The sequence below is a fragment of the Salmo salar genome, chromosome ssa19 (genome assembly GCF_905237065.1).
Source record: "Salmo salar chromosome ssa19, Ssal_v3.1, whole genome shotgun sequence".
NCBI lineage: Eukaryota > Metazoa > Chordata > Actinopteri > Salmoniformes > Salmonidae > Salmo > Salmo salar.
Genome location: NC_059460.1, coordinates 64840731 through 64867053, shown reverse-complemented (window position 1 = coordinate 64867053; position 26323 = coordinate 64840731). Strand labels below are relative to the sequence as shown.

Sequence of the window (26323 nt, the reverse complement as noted above, 5' to 3'; positions counted from 1 at the left end):
TGATAATATACGATAATGCGTTCTTTACTCCAGGCACCACTGGCTAATGGTTAGCATCCCCATTAGAAAAAATCTGGGTTTCAAAATGCATTGTCTACATTTCATGCCAAAACATCGCCTCAAAGTAACTTCAAACAAAGTTTTGTATGGATTATTTTTGTGGATGCTGTCACTACTGGTATATAGACAACTCAAGACACATTTCACCCAATCCTAAAAAAATCTGAACTGTCCCTTTAAGTGTCAACAATTGATATCGTATTGCGCAATGTCTTGTAAAACAGTAAGGCTATTGATTAGATCGGGAGCTTGATATGACCATGCAGTCTGCCTATTAATCTGCCCAAACCAACCAAATAATGATGACTAATACAATCTGTAGCCACTTCAGCACCTTGGGGTCTGGCAGCGGTGCATTTCCAATGAGCATCTTCCCATGTCTTTCGCTTAAGCATGTTTTCTGCCACGTTCATATAGCGCTTTTTATATAAATGTTTAATTTTCTGCTCTGTAAATAGCCAGGGTCTATGCTTTTCCTGTATGTAGTATTGAAAGGAATCTATGTTGTGTGTGTGTGTGTGTGTGACATCTCTTTTTCCTTTAAGTGTCCCAGCTACAACCTCTCCAGCACTGTCCAGTGGTCAAAAAGCCATCTGTCTGCCTCATGAAGAAACAGAAGAATCTGGAGCAGAGTGAGGTCAGCAACAGCATTTGTTGTTTGACTATGTAAAATGAAACTGGCTTCATTCCAAAAACCACACTAGCCTACCACTTAGCATGCACACCCAGTACATTGATTGATGCTAAGTGGTAATTCTAGTGTGACTATTGGAACAAAGCCACATAACATGCAATATTAAACAGCTGTTCTGAACCCTTTGTCCCATGTTGGTGTGCACTGTAATATGCAGGCAAAAAATAATAATTCTGATGTGTGTATATATATATATATATGTCTGTTTCTGCCGTCCACCTTCTCTCGCTCTCAGCTCCAAGAGGGAAAAGAGAATGTGAAGGACACCGGCTGGGAGTCTCATTTGGACAAGTCAGTGCTGGACCAGTCCCGACACAAGATCCTGCAGGTGCTCAACTCCGGGTCCCTCAAAGACCTGAAGGGCCTGCAGCAGATTGGGGACAAGAAGGCCAAGCTCATTCTGGGCTGGAGGGAGATTCAAGGGTCCTTCTCCCAGGTCTGTGTTGTTTGGGCCCATATTAAGTTTCAGCATTTACAGCTAGCCCATTTCTTAAAAACAAAAAAATGTAATGTTGATAGTGGGCGTAGCTCTCGCTCTTGAAGTAAAACAAATACTTTGAGACCAATGTTTCAGCCATCTTGTCATCTAAGCCTTCATCAGAATGATAACGAGGCATTTTATTTGAAGCGCCGTCCTTTCAAGGCACCCAGTTACACTGTAAAAAGAAAGAACATCATACCAGTAGCAGCACAGCATCACAAACGGTTCAAACACAACATAAACACATCAGACAATAGTTACAAGGGGCATTGCATGGTATGTGAGTCCTAGGTTTTACATATATTTAAGTGTAATGGAACTCAAAATGACAGACGGTAACCAAAGGGGTTTTGAGAATGTCGCGCTTACTTGCTGTCACAAGCTGTTTGTTTTACCTGATTTACAATGTTGTGTTGCCTCTAGATAAGCATTGTATCATCTTTTGGGTGTACACAAGTTTTTGATTATCCTTTGGTTACTGTCACTAGGCTTGGGCTGCATACCGGGGTATTTGGGAAAAACCACAGCATAGTTTTTCAATACCGTCCAAACTATTTCTTTGAAAATTTGTAGATCCTTTTAAGTTAATACCTGCAGTCAACTTGTGCAATCCTTTAGGAGATAAAGTAGATTTCATCTTATTTCACCTGTCACATAATTTTACATTATGAAGCTTACCATAGTTACCCAGAATAATTGAGCAAGTCACGTGTTTGATTGTAAATGGCACAACGGGAGAAGCGGGAGAGTCTTCCCTGTGGCTCAGTTGGTAGAGCATGGTGTTTGCAATGCCAGCATGGTGTGTGCAACGCCAGGGTTGTGGGTTCGATTCCCACGGGGGGCCAGTACAAAAAAAAAAGAAATGCATGAAATGAAAATGAAATGCATGTATTCACTACTGTAAGTCGCTCTGGATAAGAGCGTCTGCTCAATGACTAAAACGTCTATTGCGTTTTATCTATTGGTGAGTCTCTGTGTTCTGCGCACATGAGATGAAGTTACACTTGTATGCAATTCACTACAAACATTTTTCCATCAGATATCTTAGAATGGCTTTCTGCTAGAAGTCAAAGACCTCTGATTAGTTATGTGCTGTTGCCATCTTTTCCCCTGTGCTTCCTATTAGCTTTTTTTCTCCTCCGTTCTTCCCCCCTCTGCTCCGTGGACATATGCTGCTCTTCCATCAGAAAAGCATGCATTACAACTTTGTTCATTTGCACAATTTCTCTTGTTCACTTTTGCTTGTAAATATCCACACTCACAGAAAATACAATTTGGTTGCTACTAGCTATGCTTTTATAACTTTATGAGCTGGATTTGCCTGTCTTTGCAATTAGTTGGTTTGTTTTTGCTCATTAGCATTTAGCATTTAGCTATGTGCTTTCACTATTATTTTGTGCAAATTTTGTTAGCATTCTGGTAATGGGTATTTCTATAAACTTCGGTACCGGTGAGGATTTCCTACACTGGACAACTTGTTACAGCTGTTGATAAGTCATTGGTAATAATATGCAAAAAAAATTAATGTCAATACCTTAACATATAAAGTGCATCATAGCTATTTTCAATGAAATTCACGAGTTGAAAAAGTCAAGTTGGCTGAGTACTTTCCGAATGCACTCTGTGTGTGGTACCAGTGAAAAGTATGGACACCTACTCATTTCAGGGTTTCTTTTTCTATACATTGTAGAATAATAGTTAAGAAATTAAAACTGATGGTCTCATGCATGTTAACATTAGATGCCTCCTCCCTAAGTTTGTTTTATTCAATGCTTTAGCACACTCCGCCAACCCCGATGTCCTAGCCGTGTCTGAATCAAAGCTTAGGAAGGCCACCAACAATTCTGACATTTCCATCCACAACTACAACATTTTCCGCCAAGATAGAACTGCCAAAGGGGGTGGAGTTAGCCTGCAAAGTTCTGTCATGCTATCCAGGTCTGCCCAAACAGTTCGAGCTTCTACTTTAAAAAATCCACCTTTCCAGAAATAAGTCTCACTGTTGTCACTTGTTATAGGCCCCCCTCAGCCCCCAGCTGTGCCCCGGACACCATATGTGAATTAATTGCCCCCCATTTAACTTCAGAGTTTGTACTGTTAGGTGACCTGAACTGGGATTTTTTTATATATTTTTTTTAACCTTTCTTTAACCAGGCAAGTCAGTTAAGAACAAATTCTTATTTTCAATGACTGCCTAGGAACAGTGGGTTAACTGCCTTGTTCAGGGGTAGAAGGACATATTTTTACCTTGTCAGCTCGGGGATTTGATCTTGTAAAGTCCAACGCTCTAACCACTAGGCTACCTGCCGCCCCGGCCGTCCTATAATCTAAGCTAGATGCCCTCAATCGCACACACATTATCATGGAACCTACCAGGTACAACCCTAAATCCGTAAACACGGGCACCCTCATAGATATCATCCTGACCAACCTGCCCTCTAAATACACATCTGCTGTCTTTAACAAGAATCTCAGCGATCACTGCCTCATTGCCTGCGTCCGTAATGGGTCCGTGGTCAAACGACCACCCCTCATCACTGTCAAACGCTCCCTAAAACACTTCAGTGAGCAGGCCATTCTAATCAACCTGGCCCGTGTATCCTGGAAGGACATTGACCTCATTCCGTCAGTAGAGGATGCCTGGTTATTCTTTCAAAGTGCTTTCCTCACCATCTTAAATAAGCATGCCCAATTCATAAAAAAAAAAACTAAAAAAATTAAACTAAGAACAGATATAGCCATTGGTTCACTCCAGACCTGACTGGCCTCAACCAGCACAAAAACATCCTGTGGCGTACTGCATTCGCATCAAATAGCCCCCGCGATATGCAACTTTTCAGGAAAGTTAGGAAACAATATACACAGGCAGTTTGGAAAGCAAAGGCTAGCGTTTTCAAACAGAAATTTGCATCCTGTAGCACAAACTCCCAAATGTTTTGGGACACTAAAGTCCATGGAAAATAAGAGCACCTCCTCCCAGCTGCCCACTGCACTGAGGCTAGGAAACACTGTCACCACCGATAAATTCACGATAATCGAGAACTTCATTAAGCATTTTTCTATGGCTGGCCATGCTTTCCACCGGTCTACCCCTACCCCGGTCAACAGCTCTGCACCCCCCACAGCAACTTGCCCAAGCCTCCCCCATTTCTCCTTCACCCAAATCCAGATGGCTGATGTTCTGAAAGAGCTGCAAAATCTGGACCCTTACAAATCAGCTGGGCTAGAATATTTGGACCCTCTCTTTCGAAAATTCTGCCGCAATTGTTGCAACTCCTATTACCAGCCTGTTCAACCTCTCATATTGCCTGAGATCTCTAAAGATTGTAAAGCTGCCGTGGCCATCCCCCTCTTCAGAGGGGGAGACACTCTAGACCAAAACTGTTACAGACCTATGTCTATCTTACCCAGCCATTCTAAGGCCTTCGAAAGCCAAGTTAACAAACAAATCACCGACCGTTTCGAATCCCACCAGAACCTTCTCCACTATGCAATCTGGTTTCCAAGCTGGTCATGGGTGCACCTCAATCACGCTCAAGGTCCTAAACGATATCATAACCGCCATCGATAAAAGACATTACTGTGCAGCCGTATTCATCTACCTGGCCAAGGCTTTCGACTCTGTCAATCACCGCATTCTTATCGGCAGACTCAGCAGCCTTGGTTTCTCAAATGACTGCTTTGCCTGGTTCACCAACTACTTCTCAGACAGAGTTCAGTGTGTCAAATCTGAGGGCCTGTTGTCTGGACCTCTGGCAGTCTCTATGGGTGTGCCACGGGGTTAAATTCTCAGGCCGACTCTTTTCTCTGTATATTTCAATGATGTCTCTCTTGCTGCTGGTGATTCTCTGATCCACCTCAACGCAGGCGACAGAATTCCGTATACTTCTGGCCCTTCTTTGGACACTGTGTTAACAAACCTCCAGACGAGCTTCAATGCCATACAACACTCCTTCCGTGGCCTCCAACTGCTCTTAAATGAAAGTAAAACTAAATGCATGCTCTTCAACCGATCACTGCCCGCACCTGCCCACCTGTCTGGCATCACTACTCTGGACGGTTCTGACTTATGTGGACAAGGGATCTGGTTAGACTGTAAACTCTTCTTCCAGACTCATATTAAGCATCTCTAATCCAAAATGAAATCTATAATTGGCTTCCTATTTCGCAACAAAGCATCCTTCACTCATGCTGCCAAACATACCCTCGTAAAACTGACTATTCTACCGATCCTCAACTTTGGCGATGTAATTTACAAAATAGCCTCCAACACTCTACTCAGCAAATTGGATGCAGTCTATCACACTGCCATCCGTTTTGTCACCAAAGCCCCATATACTACCCACCACTGCGACCTGTTTGCTCTCGTTGGCTGGCCCTCGCTTCATATTTGTCGCCAAACCCACTGGCTCCAGGTCATCTATAAGTCTTTACTAGGTAAAGCCCTGCCTTACCTCAGCTCACTGGTCACCATAGCAGCAACCACCCGTAGCACGCGCTCCAGCAGGTATATTTCACTGGTCATCCCCAAAGCCAACTCCTCCTTTGGCCGCCTTTCCTTTCAGTTCCCTGCTGCCAATGACTGGAACGAATTGCAAAAATCACTGAAGCCTCATATCTCCCTCACTAACTTTAAGCATAAGCTGTCAGAGCAGCGTACCGATCATTGCACCTGTACATAGCCCATCTGTAAATAGCCCACCCAACTACCTCATCCCCATACTGTTATTTTTTTTTTTTGCTCCTTTACACCCCAGTATCTCTACATGCACATTCATCTTCTGCACATCTATCACTCCAGTGTTTTAATTGCTAAATTGTAATTATTTCGCCACTATGGCCTATTTATTGCCTTACCTCCCTAATCTTACATTTCCACACACTGTATATAGACTTTTCTATTGTGTTATTGACTGTACGTTTGTTCATCCCATGTGCAACTCTGTGTCGCACTGCTTTGTGCTATCTTGGTCAGGTCGCAGTTGTAAATGAGAACTTGTTCTCAACTGGCCTACCTGGTTAAATAAAGGTTAAATAAATAAAATAACACACATAGAATCATGTAGTAACCAAAAAGCTGTTAAACAAGTCAAAATATATTTTTGATTCTTCAAAGTAGCCACCCCTTTACCTTGATGACAGCTTTGCGCACACTTGGCATTCTCTCAACCAGCTTCACCTGGAATGCTTTTCCAACAGGCTTGAAGGAGTTCCCACATATGCTGAGCACTTGTTGGCTGCTTTTCCTTCACTCATCCCAAACCATCTCAATTGGGTTTAGGTCAGGTGATTGTGGTGGCAAGGTCTTCTGATGCAGCACTCCATCACTCTCCTTCTTGGTCAAATAGCCCTTACACAGCCTGGAAGTGTGTTTTGGGTCATTGTCCTGTTGAAAATCAAATGATAGTCCAACTAAGCGCAAACGAGATGGGATGGCGTATCGCTGCAGAATGCCTTATGTCACCAGCAAAGCTCCCCCACACCATCACACTTCATGCTTCACGGTGGTAACCACACATGCGGAGATTAGCCGTTCACCTACTCTGCGTCTCACAAAGACACAGCGGGAGGAACCAGAAATCTCAAATTTGGACCCATCAGACCATAGGACAGTTTTCCACCGGTCTAATGTCCATTGCTTATGTTTCTTGGCCCAAGCAAGTCTCTTCTTATTGGTTTCCTTGCAGCAATTCAACCATGAAGGCCTGATTCACACAGTCTCCTTTGAACAGTTGATGTTGAGATGTCTGTTACTTGAACTCCGAAGCATTTATTTGGGTTGCAATTTGAGGCTGGTAACTCTGATCTTATACTCTGCAGCAGAGGTAATTCTGGGTCTTCCTTTCCTGTGGCGCTCCTCATGAGAGCCAGTTTCATCATAGCGCTTGGTTTTCTCGCACCCACTTTGAAATTTGGTGGAGGATCGGTGGTGATCTGGGGGTGCTTCAGCAAGGCTGGAATCGGGCAGATTTGTCTTTTGTGAACGACGCATGAATCAAGCCACAAACAAGGTTTTCCTGGAAGAAAACTTGCTTCCTTCTGCTCTGACAATGTTCCCCAACTCGAAGGATTGTTTTTTCCAGCAGGACAATACTCCATGCCACACAGCCAGGTCAGTCAAGGTGTGGATGGAAGACCACCAGATTAAGACCCTGTCATGGCCAGCCCAATCTCCAGACCTGAACCCCACCCCATTGAAAACCTCTGGAATGTGATCAAGAGGAAGATTGATGGTCATAAGCTATCAAACAAAGCCGAGCTGCTTGAATTTTTGCGCCAAAAGTTGCAGTCACCCAACATCAATGTGAAAGACTGGTGGAGAGCATGCCAAGACGCATGAAAGCTGTGATTTGAAAATCAGGGTTATTCCACCAAATATATTGATTTCTGCACTCTTCCTAAGTTAAAACATTAGTATTGTGTTTAAAAATTAATATGAACTTATTTTCTTTGCATTATTCGAGGTCTGACAACACTGCATCATTTGTTATTTTGACCAGTTGTCATTTTCTGCAAATAAATGCTCTAAATGACAATATTTGGGAGAATGTTGTCAATAGTTTATAGAATAAAATAAACCTTATCATTTTATCCAAACACATACCTATAAATAGTAAAACCACAGAAACTGATAATTTTGCAGTGGTCTCTTAATTTTTTCCAGAGCTGTATATACACATACACAAGCACAGTGCATTCAGAGAGTATTCAGACCCCTTGACTTTTTCTGCATTTTGTTACTCTACAGCCTTGTTCAAAAATGTATTGTTGTTTTTTTCTCTCATCAATCTACATACAATAACCCATGACATAGTAAAAAACATTTTTTGATTTTTGTGCAAATTTATGAAAGATCTGAAACGATCACATTTACATAAGTATTCAGACCCTTTACTCTGTACTTTGTTGAAGCACCTTTGGCAGCGATTTACAGCCTCTGGTGTTTTTGGGTATGACGCTACAGGCTTGGCTCACCTGTATTTGGGGAGTTTCTCCCATTCTCTGCAGATTCTCTCAACCTCTGTCAAGTTGGATGGGGAGTGTCGCAACACAGCTATTTTCAGGTCTCTCCAGAGATGTTAGATCGGGTTCAAGTCCGGGCTCTTTCTGGGCCACTGAAGGACTTGTCCCGAAGCCACTCCTGCGTTGTCTTGGCTGTGTGCTTAGGGTTGTTGTCCTGTTGGAGGGTAAACCTTCACCCCAGTCTGGGGTCCTGAGCGCTGTGGAGCAGATTTTCATCAAGGATCTCATTGTACTTTGCTCCATTCTTCTTTCCCTCGATCCTGACTAGTCTCCCAGTCCCTGCTGCTGAAACATCCCCACAGCATGATGCTGCCACCATGTTTCACCGTAGGCATGGTGTCAGGTTTCCTCCAGATGTGACTCTTGGCATTCAGGCCAAAGAGTTCAATCTTTCGTCAGACCAGAGAATCTTGTTTCTCATGGTCAGAGTCCTTTAGGTGCCTTTTGGCAAAGTCATGTGCTTCTTACTGAGGAGTTGCTTCTGTCTGGCCACTCTACCATAAAGGCCTGATTTGTTGGCGTGCTGCAGAGATGGTTGTCCTTCTGTAAGGTTCTCCCATCTCCACAGAGGAACTCTGGAGCTCTGTCAGTGAGCATTGGGTTCTTGGTAACCTCACTGACCAAGGCTCTTCTCCCCCCGATTGCTCAGTTTGGCCAAGCGGCCAGCTCTAGGAAGATTCTTGTTGGTTTTAAACCTCTCCCATTTTTAAGAATGGAGGCCACTGTGTTCTTGGACCTTCAATGCTGCAGACAATTTTTGGTACCCTTCCCCAGATCTGTGCCTCGACACAATCCTCTCTCAGAGCTCTACGGACAATTCCTTTGACCTCATGGCTTGGTTTTTGCTCAGACATACACTGTTAACTGTGGGGCCTTTATATAGACAGGTGTGTGTCTTTCCAAATCATGTCCAATAAATTGAATTAACTACAGGTGGGCTCCAAGTTGTAGAATCCTCTCAAGGATGATCAATGGAAACAGGGTGCACCTGAGCTCAATTTCGAGTGTCATAGCTAAGGGCCTGAATTTTTATGTAAATAACATTTCTGTTTTTCATTTTTATATACTTTGTTAACATTTTGAAACCTGTTTTCGCTTCATCATAATGGGGTATTGTGTGTAGATTGAGGAAAATATTAGAATAAGGTAGTAACGTAACAAAATTTGGAGAAAGTCAAGGGGTCTAAATAGTTTCCAAATGCTCTGTACATACAATTTAAGTTGAGTTTCATTCATTCTGGTTCTAATGCCAATATCAATCTTTATTCCAGCTGGAGGATCTAACCAAAATCGAGGGAATCACAGCCAAAAGACTCTCCTCCTTCATTAAGGTAAGACTGACAAGCAGATTCCATAGAATAGATCTGGGGTCGTCTCAATACTCTTTCTCCATCTTTCATTGTGGTATCGTAATATGAAAAAACACCAGGACTATCATTCCATTGTCTTTTGGTGTTTTGTTTTGAAAATGTAACATTGCTACATTGTATAGATGTTGGCAAGAAAATGTAACGCTTTAAAAAGAAAATGCCCCAACACTTGAACAGGAAGTCTTACTGATAGTATCAGGGTATGAACATGGTTTATGCTCCAGTCAGTCTTCAGTAAATAAGAGAAATGGTGAGAACTCTATTGTAGAACCCCAGTCTGAGGTCCTGGGCACTGTGTAGCAGATTTTCATCAAGGATCTCTTTGCCGAGCTTCACTGCTATTTCGGCTAACAATTCTAGGGGCGGAGACCGTTTTGTAATGTTACCCTAAATGTTTGAGTATTCAGTTTTCCGTTAGTTAAGGGAACGTTCAATCTATATTAGCAAAAACCTTCTGAGAACCTATTTAGCATGTTTTGGTGTTAGTTAGGAGCATATATTTAAGAAAATATTCTCCTAAGTATTTTTGAAATGTGCTGATTTGGGCTGGATGTGTCAATGTGTAGTTCATACATGCATAATCCATGAGCTGAATAACTGTTTTACCTCAATTGGCCACAAAGTCCCTAGTTTGAATGCAACTGTTTTTCTGGATGCTGTTCTGCTCCATTTTCCCCCCACATGGGCCAGCCAATAAGCTTCATCCTCTTGCGTGACAGACCTCTATGAGTGACAGCTAGCAAGATGTACATGATGCACCCAGAGCAGAGCGAGAGCAATGACATTGTGCAATATATCTGCACTAAGACGTAGTACGGTATTTTGGCTCGTGAGCGCTACTTTCAGAACTATTGGCTAAAAGGTATACAAAGTACCGGAGAATCATTTTTAATGTCAAACAAAATTGTTAATTTTCAAGACACGTTTCATGGGACGTTGCGTCCAGTTTTCTGAGGGTTAGGAGAATATTCTATCAACATCATACCAAACATAACAACATGATCGCCATGTTCTCAGAGTACCCAATATTACTGTTCGGGACACACTTCATGGAATGTTGCAAGAACATTTGTGTCCAGTTTTCTGAGGGTTAGTATTCCAACATCATCATACCAAACATAAACAGAATATGGTTGCCATGTTCTCCAAAAAGGAGAGACATTCTATTGGAACGTTACAATAACATTCCTGTGTCCTAGGACGTTTTGAAACATAGGGCAGTCTGTCATTGCACCATGGAGGTTTTTGTCTAGTTTGCGGATTCTTCCGGGGACGTCCCTAAAGAGGTTTTTAGGATGTCGCCTGATGGTTCCAATAGAAAAACTTGTTTCATTACACATTACCCCTTGTTACTGTTGCCGAGACCATCACGGCCCTGATTGGTAAACCAGTGATCCATTTACAGCTTTGTCTGTTGGCAAGGTTAAGGGGAGACACACACACACACACACACACACACACAGTGCTTTCAACACAATGATGTCTATAAACCCTGTGTTGCTGATGCTATGTATTGGCCTTTGCGAGGCTTTGAAGCCAACAGTCTGACATTGGCTCTCCCCAGTAGGAGCAGTTCTCTATAGGAATTCATGAAATTCTACAGTATTTTAAATGACTGTATTTAAGTATTTTTTTTTGTTTGTTGTAGTAGTGGGGACCGTAACATTATTCATCTCTAAAATCAGTATTTTTCTACTACGCCACCGTGCAGTGTCACTGACTGATTTTACCTATATTGGTACACTTTGCAATTCAAAGTAAATCTCATCTCTGTTAAAAGTACACTCAATAAAAACGATTTTATTTATCATGGTGATTAAGGAGTAACATTAAAACTGAGGAATATGCACCACCAACATTAGACAACTAGACGCAGACATGGTGGCATAGCAGGAAGATCGGAATGCTGTGAACCAAGAGGTTGTGAGTTCAAATCCCAGGTGAGGACATGTTGAATAATAATAATAACTGTTTAAATGAACGTGCACAATGGAATCATGTATGTCAAGTGTGTAAGTTGAAAACAGTATGTTAAAAGCACTGTTTGGGTGTCCCAAACCTTGCCAACAAACAAAGAGCTGTAAATGGATCTGTGGTTCACCAATCAGGGCCCTAATGGGCTTGGCAACAGTAACAAGGTGTGGTGTCTAAAGAAACAAGTCCTTTTTTGGGAGAGAACATTTCTTTCGGAGTCTTTGGGTAGGTCCCCGGAACAAACTGGGAACTAGACAAAAATTATTTCCCCATGAAACGTGTCCAGAGCATTAATATCTGATATTCTGAGAACATGGCGTCCATGTTCTGTTTGTTTGGTGTGATGTTGATGAAATATTCTCCTAACCCTCAAACTGTACAATGGAATATTCTTGCAACATTCCAATGAAACATGTCTAGACCATTAGTACTGAATATTCTGAGAACATGGTAACCACGTTCTGGGTAGGTTCTGTTTTGATATTTAGGGAATGGTCTCATGGAAACAGTCCTTGCACAGCACTGGAACGTTCCTATGAAAACATTAGGTAATGACCTATTGAGAGTTGTGGGAACGTGTTGTTGTTAACTGGGATATCCTTTTGATGGATTTTTAAGCACGAATTGTATTGATACCCCGAGGCATTGAAAACTCAATGTTCTCTGGAGTATTTGTGGAACACCTTAAAACACTGTTGTAGCAGACGTGAATGGCCCAGGTGTAAGATATTTCCATGGTTGTATTCACTAGGAATAAAACCGAAACAAAGTGGCAAAACGGGAGGGACTACCTGAACGCATGTCTACGTTTTCTACAGCTAAGCGTTTTGCTACAGTGCACATTACACTAATGAATTCAACCCAGGCGCTAACTATCGTTTCCATTAGGCTTCTGGTGTCCTCTTGGTCCATTTAAAGAATAAAGCTTTAAACAAGGCTTTTATGGTGCGTGACTGTTTTCTCTCTTCATTCACAGGCCAACATTCTCAGCATGATGGGGACGTGATTCTGCTATCTGGTCTTTGTCTACTCTTCTTGTCCTTCCAACATTTTGCCTTTTTTAATTTTCTCTGTTTTTGAAGAATGTTCTCTGATTATTTGCCACTCTGACTCTGCATTTAGAACTGTATAACGTGATATGTCTGTGTATATACATCTCTTATAAGAGGTGGTCTGCAAGCGTTTACTAGTATGTCTTTTTATTATATTTCACGAAAATGTGATATTTGTCCTTGTTTTATTTTGAGATGTTTTTGTAGTATTTGCGCTATTCCAGCCGATGGCGCAATATTGCCGTTCAATAAATGTCTCTACTTTTATCGATTTTTCAGTCCTTATTTACACACCATATTAATGGTATATGTTGTTCGAGGATGTGGCTTGCTTGTAAAAATGTATAGCCAACAACACTGTTCGAAATAATATTACCATTGGTGAAATATGACAATAGCAGAACACGTGGAAGGGCATCTCCATTTTGATAACCCTAATTATTACACATACCTTTAATATGGGAAGGCGTTATAGTAAATGTAAATGTGGCATTAGGAAATTAGGCACTCAACAGAAAGGATGCGTTTCTGTCGGGTGCTGTGCTGTCAATCCATCCCTCCCACTGCACGTAGGCTGGGTTGATTTCAGTTTATTCATTTCACGCTTTCCCCCCTCTTATCTGATCCACATTCTCTGCACCCTCCCCACCCCCGAAGCGCAGCATTTCGAAAGGGCTCTACATCACGTAATTCAGTACTGTACACGTCTTCCAGAATATTACAAAAGAGATGCGCGTATTTGGGGAACATACTTCAGAGTTGCGCATGCAAACATACTGAAGGCTGTAACGAATAATAAATCGCTGAATGCTATTGGGTTCACTTATGAAAATACTATCATGCAAAATCACGGGTCATTTCGGGTATTTTGAAGAATCCATTGGATAAAAGGTGAGTTTCTAATATTTTAGCATCGTCAATTTGCTTATGCCATTATCTTCAATACAATGTTTTGTGTAGAATGCCAATAGGCCGTGATAACGGCTTTGAATTGAGAATTTGGGTATTTATGTCCTATCCCGTTTTATTTTTATGTTTTCCATGCAAGCCTACATTGCTGCATATGCATCGTCCCCCCCCCCACAGTCATTACCCTTTTTGGTAAACGGTTGCTTTTTATAATTTGCCTATTCCTTCAAATAGGTTATTTGTATCCAATACTCTAGCCCATAATTGTAGCTGTATAATCCCCCTCCCCTTTCACTCTCCTTCCATATGTCTTCACTCTTCCCTGTGGCTTTGTCCCTGTTACCTTTTTTTTTTTATCAATTTTTTTTTGTCCCATTGTACTGTGCTAAATAGGCTGCAATCATATGCCCCATTGTGCTCAGAAAGTGGTTATGAACACGTCAAGAAATACTAGCAGGTCTGTACACACCTGCACATAGACCTTTTGTCAATAATATTATTAGCATTATTTGATATAAAGGCAGCTGGGCCATGTTTTTATCTTTGTATTGAATAATAAATTGGTGACATTTTACATTACTTAATTTTTTGTATTAATTCTCCCCTGTGTGGCAAAGGGCCAGATCAGTGTTTAAAATAGATGTTTGGCCTCTTAGCCTTTCCTGTTATATTTAAGCAGAGCATTGAAAAAAACTGGTAAGAATTTCTCATCAGACCCTAAGTCCCCAGGAATACTAAAGGAGGTTATGATTATGTGCCCTCATATGCCAGTGAGTACAGATTCAATAAGTAAAATACCAAATTGCTCTGAACAGAGTGTAAACAATAGTTGGTAAGCAGGTTTTGTTTTGTCATTGTTCAACCCCTTTGTCTAACCCCCAGGTGTATAGAAGGTAAGCAGAAGCCCACAAGCACACTCCTTTGTTATCAACATGGCTCTGAACACGAACCCAGCCCCCACCATTTGGCCAGGCGAGGAACAGCCGTCACTATTGGACCAAGATGCATCATTGTTAAGCCCAGCTACCATCATCGCTGTGACTGTCACGTCCCCACCAGAGATGGAGGAACAAGAGATCCATAGCACCACCACCAGCTTTGGGCCCTGCCTGAGCCAAGCCACAGCAGGGGAACTGGTCATTGTGATCAATGAGAAAATGGAGAACAGTAAGACATAAAACATTTTTATGCAGAGGCGCAGTCCCGCTCCTTACGTATTTTATTGGTGCATAGGATAGTGGAGAGAAGATAGGAAAGTAAGCAGAGTTGCAAGTCAGAAGGGCACTGGGTTGGATTCGACCCCATGCCGACTGGTATTTTGTGCCAGGGGTTGCGGCACTAACCACTAGACCACACAGCCCAAGCTTTTTAAGCTCTGACTCATTTAAGTTATTTGTGTGCCCGCGGAATCCAGGACAGTTGTACAGCATACGCTTGCTTGGACGGTTAGTTCGGGGCATGTCAAATACATTTAACATAAGATTCTGGTCTACTAGTGCTCAGGGGACACTAGTTCAATCATTTACTGATGCTTTTCATCCATGTCCCCGTCCCCCCCCTCTCTAGGTAATGGTATACACCCAGCTCCTGCTGACACCACTTCCCCAGTCATCTCCTCTCCTCCCAGAAGGCAGCAGTCCATTTCTTACTCCCACCACCCCCACAACAGCAAGACCCGGAAGGGGAGTCGTGCCGGTTCCATCGGCTACACCGCCTTCTCCCCGCGGCCCTCCATCTCACGCCACTCCAGCATCGCCACCAACCCACCCATTGACAGAGCCAAGCCTAAAGACTACCTAATACTGGCTGTGCTGGCTTGCTTCTGCCCTGTCTGGCCAATCAACATTGTGGGGTTTGTCTACTCTGTTATGGTAAGCCTCTTTCTTTTGACAAGTTAGAAATGTAGATGGGGAGATTGGTGAGAAGGATATAGCACAGTAAGGGAGTGGCAAGACCGGGGATTGAACTGCAGGACTACTGCTAGACAACTGTGTTCCTCTTTCTGTCACATTTTAGTGTCAAATGATCTGCAATGTTTGCTAAATACTATTTTTAGTACAGCTTTGAAGACCTTTGCCTTTATGCTTGTGGTTTCATATTCATCAGACATTTCTGTACCTTTTGTGTCAGAAACTACTTCTATTCATCTTAGACTGCTGTGATGTTATTGACGATTAGCACCAGCTTTGTAGCCTGGTCCCAGATCTGTTTGTGGTGTATAGCCAACTTCTATGGTCATTGTCATGCCACTTCATGACCATAGGAGTTGGCAAGAGCGCACAAACAGATCTGGGTCCAGGCTACCAGCTTTGTGTCAGGCTTCAGAATACCTTGTGCTGTTAGTGTTAGTCTGTTTTTATCTCTATTAAAAAATACTGGTCAAAAGGAAACACATAGCTTCTTAGCAAAGGGGCGAGTTGTTTACTAGAACTATCTGGGAGTGGGCAGGTGAAAGCTGAAAAATAGCTGTTATTGGCAGAGAGGTTTGAAATAATTGCTCTTATTGGTCTGTTAACTAATTTACAGCATGGTCACCATGGAAAGCCAAAACTCCATCCCACTAAAACAGGCTGAAATTTCAAGTGGTCTTTTCAAACAGCTCTTAAACTAAAAGGGCATTATCATACATTTTCACAATTTCACAGTATTATTCCAACCTCAAAGTGTGGAAATATACACTATACAGTGCCCTCAAAGTATTCAGACCCCTTCCCCTTTTCCACATTTTGTTACATTACAGCCTTGCTCTAAAATGGATTTAAAAAATCCTCATCATGCAAAAACAGGTTTTTGTAATTTTTTGAGAACATATAAAAAAATAAAAGAACATACCTTATTTACATTAGTATTCAGACCCTTTGCTATGAGACTTGAAGTTGACCTCAGGTGCATCCTGTTTCCATTGATCATCCTTGATGTTTCTGCAACATGATTGCAATCTGTGGTATATTCAATTGATTTGACATATTTTGGAAAGGCACACACCTGTCTACATAAGGTCCCACAGTCATCGCAAAACCAAGCCATGAGGTTGAAGTAACTATCCGTAGTGCTCCGAGACAGGATTGTGTCAAGGCACAGATCTGGGGAAGGGTGCCAAAAAAATGTCTGCAGCATTTAAGGTCCCCAAGAACACAGTGGCCTCCATCATTCTTAAATGGAAGAAGTTTGGAACCACCGATACTCTTCCTAGCGCTGACCACAAGGCCAAACTGAGCAATCGGTGGAGAAGGGCCATGTTAAGGGAGGTGACCAAGAACCCGATGCTCACTCTGACAGAGCTCCAGAGTTCCTCTGTGGAGATGGGAGAACCTTCCAGAAGGACAACCATCTCTGCAGCACTCCACCAATCGGGCCTTTATTGTAGAGTGGCCAGACGGAAGCCACTCCTCAGTAAAAAAAAAAGGCAAGTGACAGCCCACTTGGAGTTTGCCAAAATGCACCTAGAGGACTGATACTCAAGATTCTCTGGTCCGATGACACCAAGATTGAACTCTTTGGCCTGAATGCCAAGCGTCACATCTGGAGGAAACCTGGCACCATCCCTACGGTGAAGCATGGCGGTGGCAGCATCATGATGTGGGGATGTTTTTCAGCGGCATGGACTGGGAGACTAGTCAGGATTGAGGGAAAGATGAACGGAGCAATGTACAGAGAGATCCTTGATGAAAACCTGCTCCAGAGCTCTCAGGACCTCAGATTGGGGCAAAGGTTCACCTTCCAACAGGACAATGACCGTAAGCCCACAGCCAAGCCAACGCAGGAATGGCTTCTGGACAAGTCTCTGAATGTCCTTGAGTGGCCCAGCCAGAGCCTGGACTTGAACCAGATCGAACATCTCTGGAGAGACATGAAAAAACTGACGGAGCTTGAGAGGAACTGCAGAAACCCTCCAAATACAGGTGTGCCAAGCTTGTAGCGTCATACCCAAGAAGAATCAAGGCTGTAATCACTGCCAAAGGTGCTTCAACAAGGTACTGAGTAAAGGGTCTGAAATACTTACGTAAATGTGATATTTTTGTTAAAAAAAGTCTTTGCTTTGTCATTATGGGGTATTTTGTGTTGATTGATGAAGGAAAAAAGAATTGAATAACTTTAGAATAAGGCTGTAACGTAACAAAATGTGGAAAAAGTCAAGGGGTCTGAATACTTCCCGATTGCACCGTGTGTATATATACAACAGTATGTGGACACCCTTTCAAATTAGTGGATTTGTCTATTTCAGCCACACCTGTTGCTGACGGGTGTATAAAGTCGAGCACACAGCCATGCACACAAACATTGGCAGTAGAATGGCCTTAGTGAAGAACTCAGTAACTTTCAACGTGGCACCGTCATAGGATGCCACCTTTCCAACACATCAGTTCAACTCCATATTAATGCCCATGATTAGAGATGTTCGACGAGCAGGTGTCTACATACTTTTGGTCATGTAGTGTTTACAAAACACGGGAAAATCATATTTTTGACTGCGCTGGGCCTTTAAGCAGTCCATAACTAACCAACTACTTCCTTCCTCCTTTCCTAGTCCAAGAACAGTCTGGAGCAGGGCAACCTGGATGGAGCTCGACGATTAGGTCGTCTCGCCAGGATGCTCTCTACAGTGTCACTGATAGGAGGGACAGTCATCATCATTGCCTGCATTGTAAACCTAGCGAGTGAGTATCACAGTTGGCCAACCTCAGTTGGCTTGTATTCATAAAGAGTTAGAGTAGGGGTGCTGATCGAGAATCAGTTTTGTCTTTGATCTTTAAGACAAAACTGATCCTAGATCAACACTCCTACTCAAGACTATGAATATGGGCCCTACTCTATTAATTTATGATTCCTACCAGAAGTCTCAAAGCCTTTCCAACAAATCCCTTGGCTGGCACTGTTCGAGGACTTGAAATGCAATCCATCCTTCCTTCCCTGATGTCTGATTTGGATTAGTGACAGTGTACCAAAAAGGGTTCTGTTAATTACGCTTGTGTGATGAGTAATCATTCCTGAGACCTGAAGACTTGTTAGCTCCCAGAGCTAATGCATGGACTTAAGCTCAGGGGCCTATGGGACTTATGAGGGTTTGATATCTTTCCCAAAAACATTAGGGTGATCACTTTGATTTCACTTATCTAATCATCCAATCACTTAAAGATCATTGGTCATTTACAGCACAGGTGTCAAACTCATTCCCTGAAGGGCCAAGTGTTTGCGGGTTTTCACCTCCCTTGTACTAATTAGTTAGGAACTCCCCTCATGTGGTTGTCTAGGTCTTCATTGGACACAAATTAAAAGGTAATAACAAAAATGAGCAGACACTGCCCTCCATGGAATTAATTTGACAGCCCTGATCTACAGGGAGGAAGGAAGTTGCGTTTTAGAGGAATCAAACAGGGCCCAGTTTCCCTATAGCAATGGAACTTAGGCTCACGAGTGTTTTAACGACACATCGTTTCCGACAACTTCCGAAGATGTAACATGCTTCCCAAAACTCCACACAGAAAGAACATTCGAAGTGTGTCGTTGTTTTTCCTTATGTAAAAAAAAGTCAGTGCTGCTCTCCCATCAGCTTTTTCCATTCGAAATTTACCTTAACATTAGAATTATTTCACTATATTTATGATGGGTCAGCTATCACCTATAAGGTTGCAAATATTGAGGTGGCTTATTCTAATGCTTAGCCTACCCTATAATGCACATAATCACAGATTTGGCACATCATTGCGCACATGTTACAGATCATGAAATATCTTGAGGGAAAAATTACAGTGTAGCCTACATTTAGCTAAATAGAACTCAGTTGACTGAACATGAAATTGATTTTAACAAAAAATGTAATTTATAGACCTATGTAGCCTATACTATTTATTTTTTAATGCAGTCATTTCAGTTTTCATTTGAAACATATCTTTATCTTTTGCTCGTAACAATTGCAACGACATTGGCAACTTTGTATTTGTAGTCAACTTCGTTGTGAAGTTATCAGTGGTCACTGAGAGACAGATAAAAAGCTTGATTCTATGTTTAGTGGAGAACTTCTGTGTATAAAGTGATGCAAAAGAGCATCTAACGACTCACTTAGCGGTCTGAGGCAGTCGGTAAATAACAAGTGTTTTAAGCGCATCACTTAGAGTGTTGGTCCAGTAACCGAAAGGTCGCTGCTTGGAATCCCAAGCCGACTAGGTGAAAAATCTGTACGTGCCGTTGAGAAATGCCCTTAATCCTAATTGCTCCTGTAAATCGCTGTGGATAAGAGTGTCTGCTAATTAACTCAAACGTAAGTGCAACTTTGATAATGATGGTTTTGGGAAACAGCTCAGAGATTTTGCTCCTGCAAAGGTTCTAACAATATACTTAACCTTAAGACGCTTTTGGGGAACTGGGCCCAGGACTTTTGTGTGTGTCCACTGGCTCACTCCAAAAATACTCACACAGCCATAAGCTGGGTCAATCACTCAAATGAAATTACCCATGTGGGATTGTTTAGTTCACTTAAGTTCAATCAAATGTTTAACAACAGTATTTTGGCTGTTTTCGAATGTGAAAAATGTCCATCCCATCGGGTCTTAAAGCCAAAGAGATGTCCTAATTAACTCACTGTGAGCAGCGACTGGAACTAAAACTAGCATATTGTACACACAACTGGAGTTAAAGGGCCGGTGGCCCTTTTTGATACATTATGTAACTGTTCTCTGTAGCTCTGTTTGCTTCTACTTCCATATTGAGCTGGCAGAATGAAAAATTGCTTTACTAACTGCTGATGTTTCTTCTTTTTTTTGTTTTAGTAAATGTGAAATCCTGAGTATCGTCTTGCCGTGAAACAGGATCTAACAGTTGGATATCCGGAAACAGGATCTATCTAGCTGACTGTTCCTTTTTACCGTCTCTTACAGTGTAGTCATTAACTGGACATGCTATGAATATTATACACCTGATATTACATACCTTTCTATAATTGATATTATGTAATCCTTTGTTAATGAAAAAACTATATACAAGATGCTTCCGCTCCAAACTGGTCTGGGCTTCTCCAATGATGGATCTCGCAGTGGAGAAACGGATGATCAGAATAATTCCTTACTTTGTATTCTGCCCAACACTGAACACTGTCCTTGACAAGGCGCCATTACCTCAACCACTGGCCATGATCAGAGAGACAGACCAAAACGAGATGTCGTGAGAAAGGATGACAAAAACAACAGAAGAGATTGTTTAAAGGAGGTGTGATCAATGTGAGAGAAACTGGGAGGATTGTTTCAGAGCTTGACTACCTACAATCATTGGAGGACAACAAAATGTCTGCTTAGTCCATCCTTCATTGCCCTGACGAAAGGACACATCAGAAATTCAGCTTGGCATAAAATCCCATCGGTACATGAAGGTGCTTGAGGGATTAGCCTTGCAATAGAAACTCAAAGAAGAAATTAATTTCAGAGGAAGAATTCCCCTTTCATTTCGGAATAGGCTTAGATTCTAGTTTGTCAGTGCATATCCTTCATGTCTTTCAGGCTACTGTTAGCCATTTTGTAATTTAAGAGCGAGGGCAGGAGGGAACGACGCTCACCAACACACAACTGCTGAGAAGATGGAAGGGATAAACATTTCATGGGCACGAAGCAAAGTCAAAGTAAAGGACACAATTGTGGCCAAAAAATAAAGTTGTCATTGTGCTTTAAAGCTTTTGGTGACCACAATATATATCTCCATGTGTTTGGCTTAGGACCTGGAAATAAGGTGAAATGGATGCAAAATGGGTGGCAGGAAGAACACAAAATGATATGTAATTCAGTGACTTTATATCCATTTTCCACACTGAGGATGGGCCTTTTGACTGTTAATGAATGAGAGCATTGCTGACCAGAGAAGTGGAAAAACCTAAAAACAAATCATAGCAGGTTATTTACAGCATCCATGAATGGTTAAAGTTCTGCCATTGTGAATCGGTGAAACTTTATTTCTTGTACATTTTTGATAATGTTTTAGATTTTAAACCACAAGTTTAATAATCTGATGCTTTTGAAGTACGGAGCTATCGATGATAGATGGCCGTGGTGTGTGTCCATGCATATACCAAATTACATAGTCACTGCACTGTTGTGGCTGGTCACAATAAAATGAATTGCCAGTCTTCACTTTGGTGATACTGGAAATACGGTAGCAGCCCTGGGTATCTATTGTATGGGGACCCAGAGAATATAATCTGTCATCTTTCCGATTTAATCAAGTGGGAATCTGATCCCCATGCTGGGTATCTAGTGGTGGACTTTAAAGGGAAGGTTCAGTTCACTTGACATTTTCATTGGTTTATTCGCTTAATTGTGTTGTCGATTGATCCAGGCATTTATGTGCAGGATTCAGATTTGTTTAAAAAGCCACAGCTAACTAGAAAACCATGGAAGCAAAAGGGGCATTGTTGATGGTAAAAATGGTGTGGCCAAATCAACTCAAATGAAGTCAGTAGCCAGGTTTCCATCCATTTGGTGACAGATTTTTCATAATCTGCATAAAGAAAATGTGAATATTTTTCCACCAAACCGAATTTCTGCGGATACAAATAATCAGTGTGTGACGATGTAGTGCATGCAATTTGATTTTTAAAGCTTAATTCAATGTGTTTCCATTGCATTTTTAACTCGACCGAAAGTTTTGTCACAAACTGTTGCATTTAATAGCTAATGGTGCCAACTCTGGTTTTGGCACGTGCGCTCTAGCCAACAGATCTCAGATACAGTACAGATAGACAAGTCTACATGAGATTATTATGGATAAGAGCGAGAATATTTTAATTTTCTAACGGCAGTCAAGCATCGATCATGTCATCTGAATAAGACCCTCTATTTATTGGGAAGGAGTGTGTCTCATCACCGTGAACGTTCATCATAATTTATTTAGTCTGTAGCCTAATAAACTGCATGGTTTCCCCGAGTTGTAGTGAGAGGACCACACACCATATCATCACGTGACTCCAAGTTCACTTCGATATGAATGTTATTAAATGAATATTTGCGCCTAGTGTTAACACTGCATATTTAATTTTACCAACACAAAAAGATCCCACGTCGAACGAGAAAATTGTCGGTATTTATAAAGTTGGACCAAAACGTCATGTTTCCATCACAGCTGTAGTGATTTTTTATATATAGATAGATAGATAGATAGATAGATAGATAGATAGACGGTATGACTTTAATTTCATAACTGTGGATGGTAACGTGTTTGAAGTTACTTGAAGTGATTTGTCCACAGATTTCGAACATGCAAATTATGCCCCTGTTACTCCTATAGTGTTTTGCTTAGCGGTGGCTAAAATAAAATGTTTTACCCTGCATTTAAAATGTTGAATCAATTTTCAATCAACAACGCCACAATTAAGTGAATAAATTGATGGATTTAAAAAAAAAATGTATCTACCCTTTAATCCAAGCCAAATGTCTGATTAGTATCTACCTTTCATTCCCACAGCTCCTGTCTCCCAAACACTTTTGATTAGTAATTATTTTAAATTGGAACTTTAAGTTAAGGTAGATGAAATGGCATTGCCATGAGCAGCATCGCAAATATTGATGAGCGAGATGCAAGGCTTCGCACTCACACGGTCACACACAGTATCTGCACATGTGCACGGAAGAGAAGTTGAGCCTCACACTTCAACGCTCTTAGTTGTTGCAGAAATTGACCCGCTATGCTGTTTACTAAATGCATCTGTCATATCTCTGAGACTACCTTTAATTTAGATACTACTATGCCTTGACCTCAAAGTCCATCAACAGCAATTCCTACCCTAATGCAAACATTCTGTATGATTTAATGTATTAGGCATTTCTCCCCTCTGTTAGTGTTTAGATGTTAAAATTAATTGTAATCAAGACTTGATATTATTCTGCAGATAAGGTAACGTATATATTGTGGAGTCTTCATAGTTATGAGTTAACATTATAGCTCTTATAATGTGGACAGGAGAGGTAGTCTGCTAGTCTTTGTTAATTAGTCTTTTGCAGTCTTTGTATTACCATTGGCTACTATAATCTATGTGGATATTGGCATGTTGATTTCCATTGATGTATGACAATTTTATAGACGTACAACCAAAATGACATGGATAAGAAAACCTGGCACTAGAGATACTTGTATCCTTCCCAGGCACATTCTTAATAAAGACACATTGCATGAAAATTGGTCTGTTAGTCTATCACAGCATGACTTGAAATGAAAGAGGGAAAACTGAGTGTGGGAGTGCATGCTTGTCATACAGTTAGAGTATGTCAGCTTTGGGGATGAAAAGTGCTTACTGTTGTCAGGCAGTGGAACGAAGAGGGGGAGAAGGAAGAGCAAGACATTTGGGGGTGAGGGGCCTACAGGCAAAAACCACTGATAGTTCTAATGAGCAGGTAGAATATCTTTGACGATTAGCACCAAGAAACAAAACTTAACCCGTCTTGGTAAAAGTTAGTGAGATCGATTATTTTTATCTTGTTTTGACATTGATGTGTAGATATTGAGGTTGAATCTGTATTCCAGCAACATTTCTGAGTATTGCTCACCTTGAGAATGCTGACTCACATTGATGGGAGAACCTTCCAGAAAGACAACCATCTGCAGCACTCCACCAATCAGGCCTTTATGGTAGAGTGGCCAGACAGAAGCCACTCTTCAGTAAAAGGCACATGACAGCCCGCTTGGAGTTTGCCAAAAGGCATCTAAAGGACTTTGACCATGAAAAACAAGATTCTTTGGTCTGTTGAAACCAAGATTGAACTCTGGCCTGAATGCCAAGCATCACGTCTGGAGGAAACCTGGCAGCATCCCTGTGATGAAGCATGGTGGTGACAGCATCATGCTGTGGTGATATTTTTCAGCGGCAGAGACTGGGAGACTAGTCAGGATCAAGGGAAAGAAGAATGGAGCAAAGTACAGAAAGATCCTTGATGAAAACCTGGTCCAGAGCGCTCAGGACCTCAGACTAGGGCGACAGCTCACCTTCCAACAGGACAACGACCCTAAGCACATATCCAAGACAACGCAAGAATGGCTTCGGGACAAGTCTCTGAATGTCCTTGAGTGGCCCAGCCAGAGCCCGGACTTGAATCCGATCAAACATCTCTTGAGAGACCTGAAAATAGCTGTGCAGCAACACTCCCCATCCAACCTAACAGAGCTTGAGAGGATCTGTAGAGAAGAATGGGAGAAACTCCCCAATTACAGGTGTGCCAAGATTGAAGCGTCATACCCAAGAAGACTCGAGGCTGTAATTGCTGCCAAAGGTGCTTCAACAAAGTACTGAGTAAAGGGTCTGAATACTTATGTAAATGTGATATCAGTTTATTTGTAATACATTTGCAAACATTTCTAAAAAACAGTCATTATGAAGTGTTGTGTGTAGATTGATGAGGGAAAATATAATTTAATCCATTCTAGAATAAGGCTATAACATAATAAAAGGTGGAAACCGTCAAGGGGTCTGAATACTTTCCGAATGCACTGTATATTTAGCCTTGTTTTAGTTCATTGTCCTGCTGAAAGGTGAATGTGTCTCCCACTGTCTGTTGGAAAGCAGACTGAACCAGGTTTTGGTCTTGTATTCTGCCTGTGCTTAGCTCTATTCTGTTTAAAAAAATAACATTCTAGTCCTTGCCGATAACAAGCAGACCCGTAACATGATACAGCATCCACCATGTTTGTAAATATGGAGAGTGGTACTCAGTGATGTTGGATTTGCCCCAAACAACATTTCTTTGCTACATTTTTTACCGTTTTACATTAGTGCCTTGTTGCAAACAGGATGCATGTTTTTCAATATTTTTATTCTCTACAAGCTTCCGTTTCTTTTGATTTAGGTTAATATTGAGGAGTATGTAAAATGCTGTTGATCCACCCTCCGTTTTCTCCTCCCTGGTCTTTGTGGTTGAATCTGTGTTTGAAATGCACTGCTCGGATGAGCGACATTATGTGTTGGGTACATCATGTTAAACACTATTATTGCACACAGTGAGTCCCTGAAACTTATATTATGTGACTTGTTTAGCACATTTTTTTACTCCTAAACTTATTTAGGCTTGCTATAACAAAGGGGTTGAATACTTATTGACTCCTGACATTTCAGCTTTTCATTCATTTGTAAAAATTGTTTCACATTATGGGGTGTTGTGTGTGTGTGTAGGCCAGTGACACAATCTCAATTTAATCCATTAGAAAATCAGGCTGTAACACAAATGTGGAAAAAGTATAGGTGTGTGAATACTTTCTGAAGGCACTGTACTTACACTGACACTCCAACACGAATATTGATGCCACACAAAGACTCTTCACATATGCTGCTGCTACTGTTTATCTATCCTGAATGCCTAGTCACTTTTACCTCTATGTACTGTACATATTATCTCAACTACCTCGTACCCCTGTAAATGGACTTTGTACTCCTTGTATATAGCCTGATATTGGTATACTGAGCAAAATTATAAAATAAACATGCAAAGTGTTGGTCCCATGTTTCATGAGCTGAAATAAGAGCCCAGAAATGTTCCATACACACAAAAAGCTTATTTATCTCAAATGTTGTGCACAAAAAGTGTTTAATCCCTTTTAGTGAGTATTTCTCCTTTGCCGAGATAATCCATCCACCTGACAGGTGTGGCCTATCAAAAAGCTGTTTAAACCGCATGATCATTATACAGGTGCACCTTGTGCTATAAAATGTGCAATTTTGTCACACAACACAATTCCACAGATGTCTCAAGTTTTAAAGGAACATGCAATTGGCATGCTGACTACAGGAATGTCC

At 41.5% G+C, this 26323-nt stretch overlaps 2 protein-coding genes across 3 annotated transcripts in view; both read left to right on the top strand.

Annotated features, from left to right (window-relative positions):
- Positions 1-12921, top strand: part of kif22 (kinesin family member 22) — a 53905-nt gene extending 40984 nt beyond the window's left edge. For both annotated transcript variants that reach the window (XM_014159252.2, XM_014159251.2), the window contains exons 10-13: positions 606-697; positions 990-1190; positions 9530-9589; positions 12579-12921. In XM_014159252.2, coding sequence (XP_014014727.1) covers positions 606-697; positions 990-1190; positions 9530-9589; positions 12579-12608 — 383 coding nt within the window. In that variant the 3' untranslated portion in view covers positions 12609-12921. The remainder of the gene's footprint in view (positions 1-605; positions 698-989; positions 1191-9529; positions 9590-12578) is intronic.
- Positions 12922-13167: 246 nt separating this feature from the next.
- On the top strand, positions 13168-23718 carry prrt2 (proline-rich transmembrane protein 2). The gene is made up of 5 exons (XM_014159270.2): positions 13168-13545; positions 14446-14730; positions 15130-15434; positions 18092-18221; positions 20331-23718. Exons 2-5 carry the CDS (start codon positions 14496-14498, stop codon positions 20345-20347), a joined length of 687 nt encoding a protein of 228 aa, XP_014014745.1. The 5' UTR covers positions 13168-13545; positions 14446-14495; the 3' UTR covers positions 20348-23718.
- The last annotated feature ends 2605 nt before the right edge of the window (positions 23719-26323 follow it).

Coding starts and splice junctions, on each gene's coding strand:
- prrt2 (XM_014159270.2), top strand. CDS start 14,496: ATGGCTCTGAACACGAACCCAGCCCCCACCATTTGGCCAGGCGAGGAA. Junction 14,731..15,129: donor CAATGAGAAAATGGAGAACA/GTAAGACATAAA, acceptor CCCCCTCTCTAG/GTAATGGTATACACCCAGCT. Junction 15,435..18,091: donor GGTTTGTCTACTCTGTTATG/GTAAGCCTCTTT, acceptor CTCCTTTCCTAG/TCCAAGAACAGTCTGGAGCA.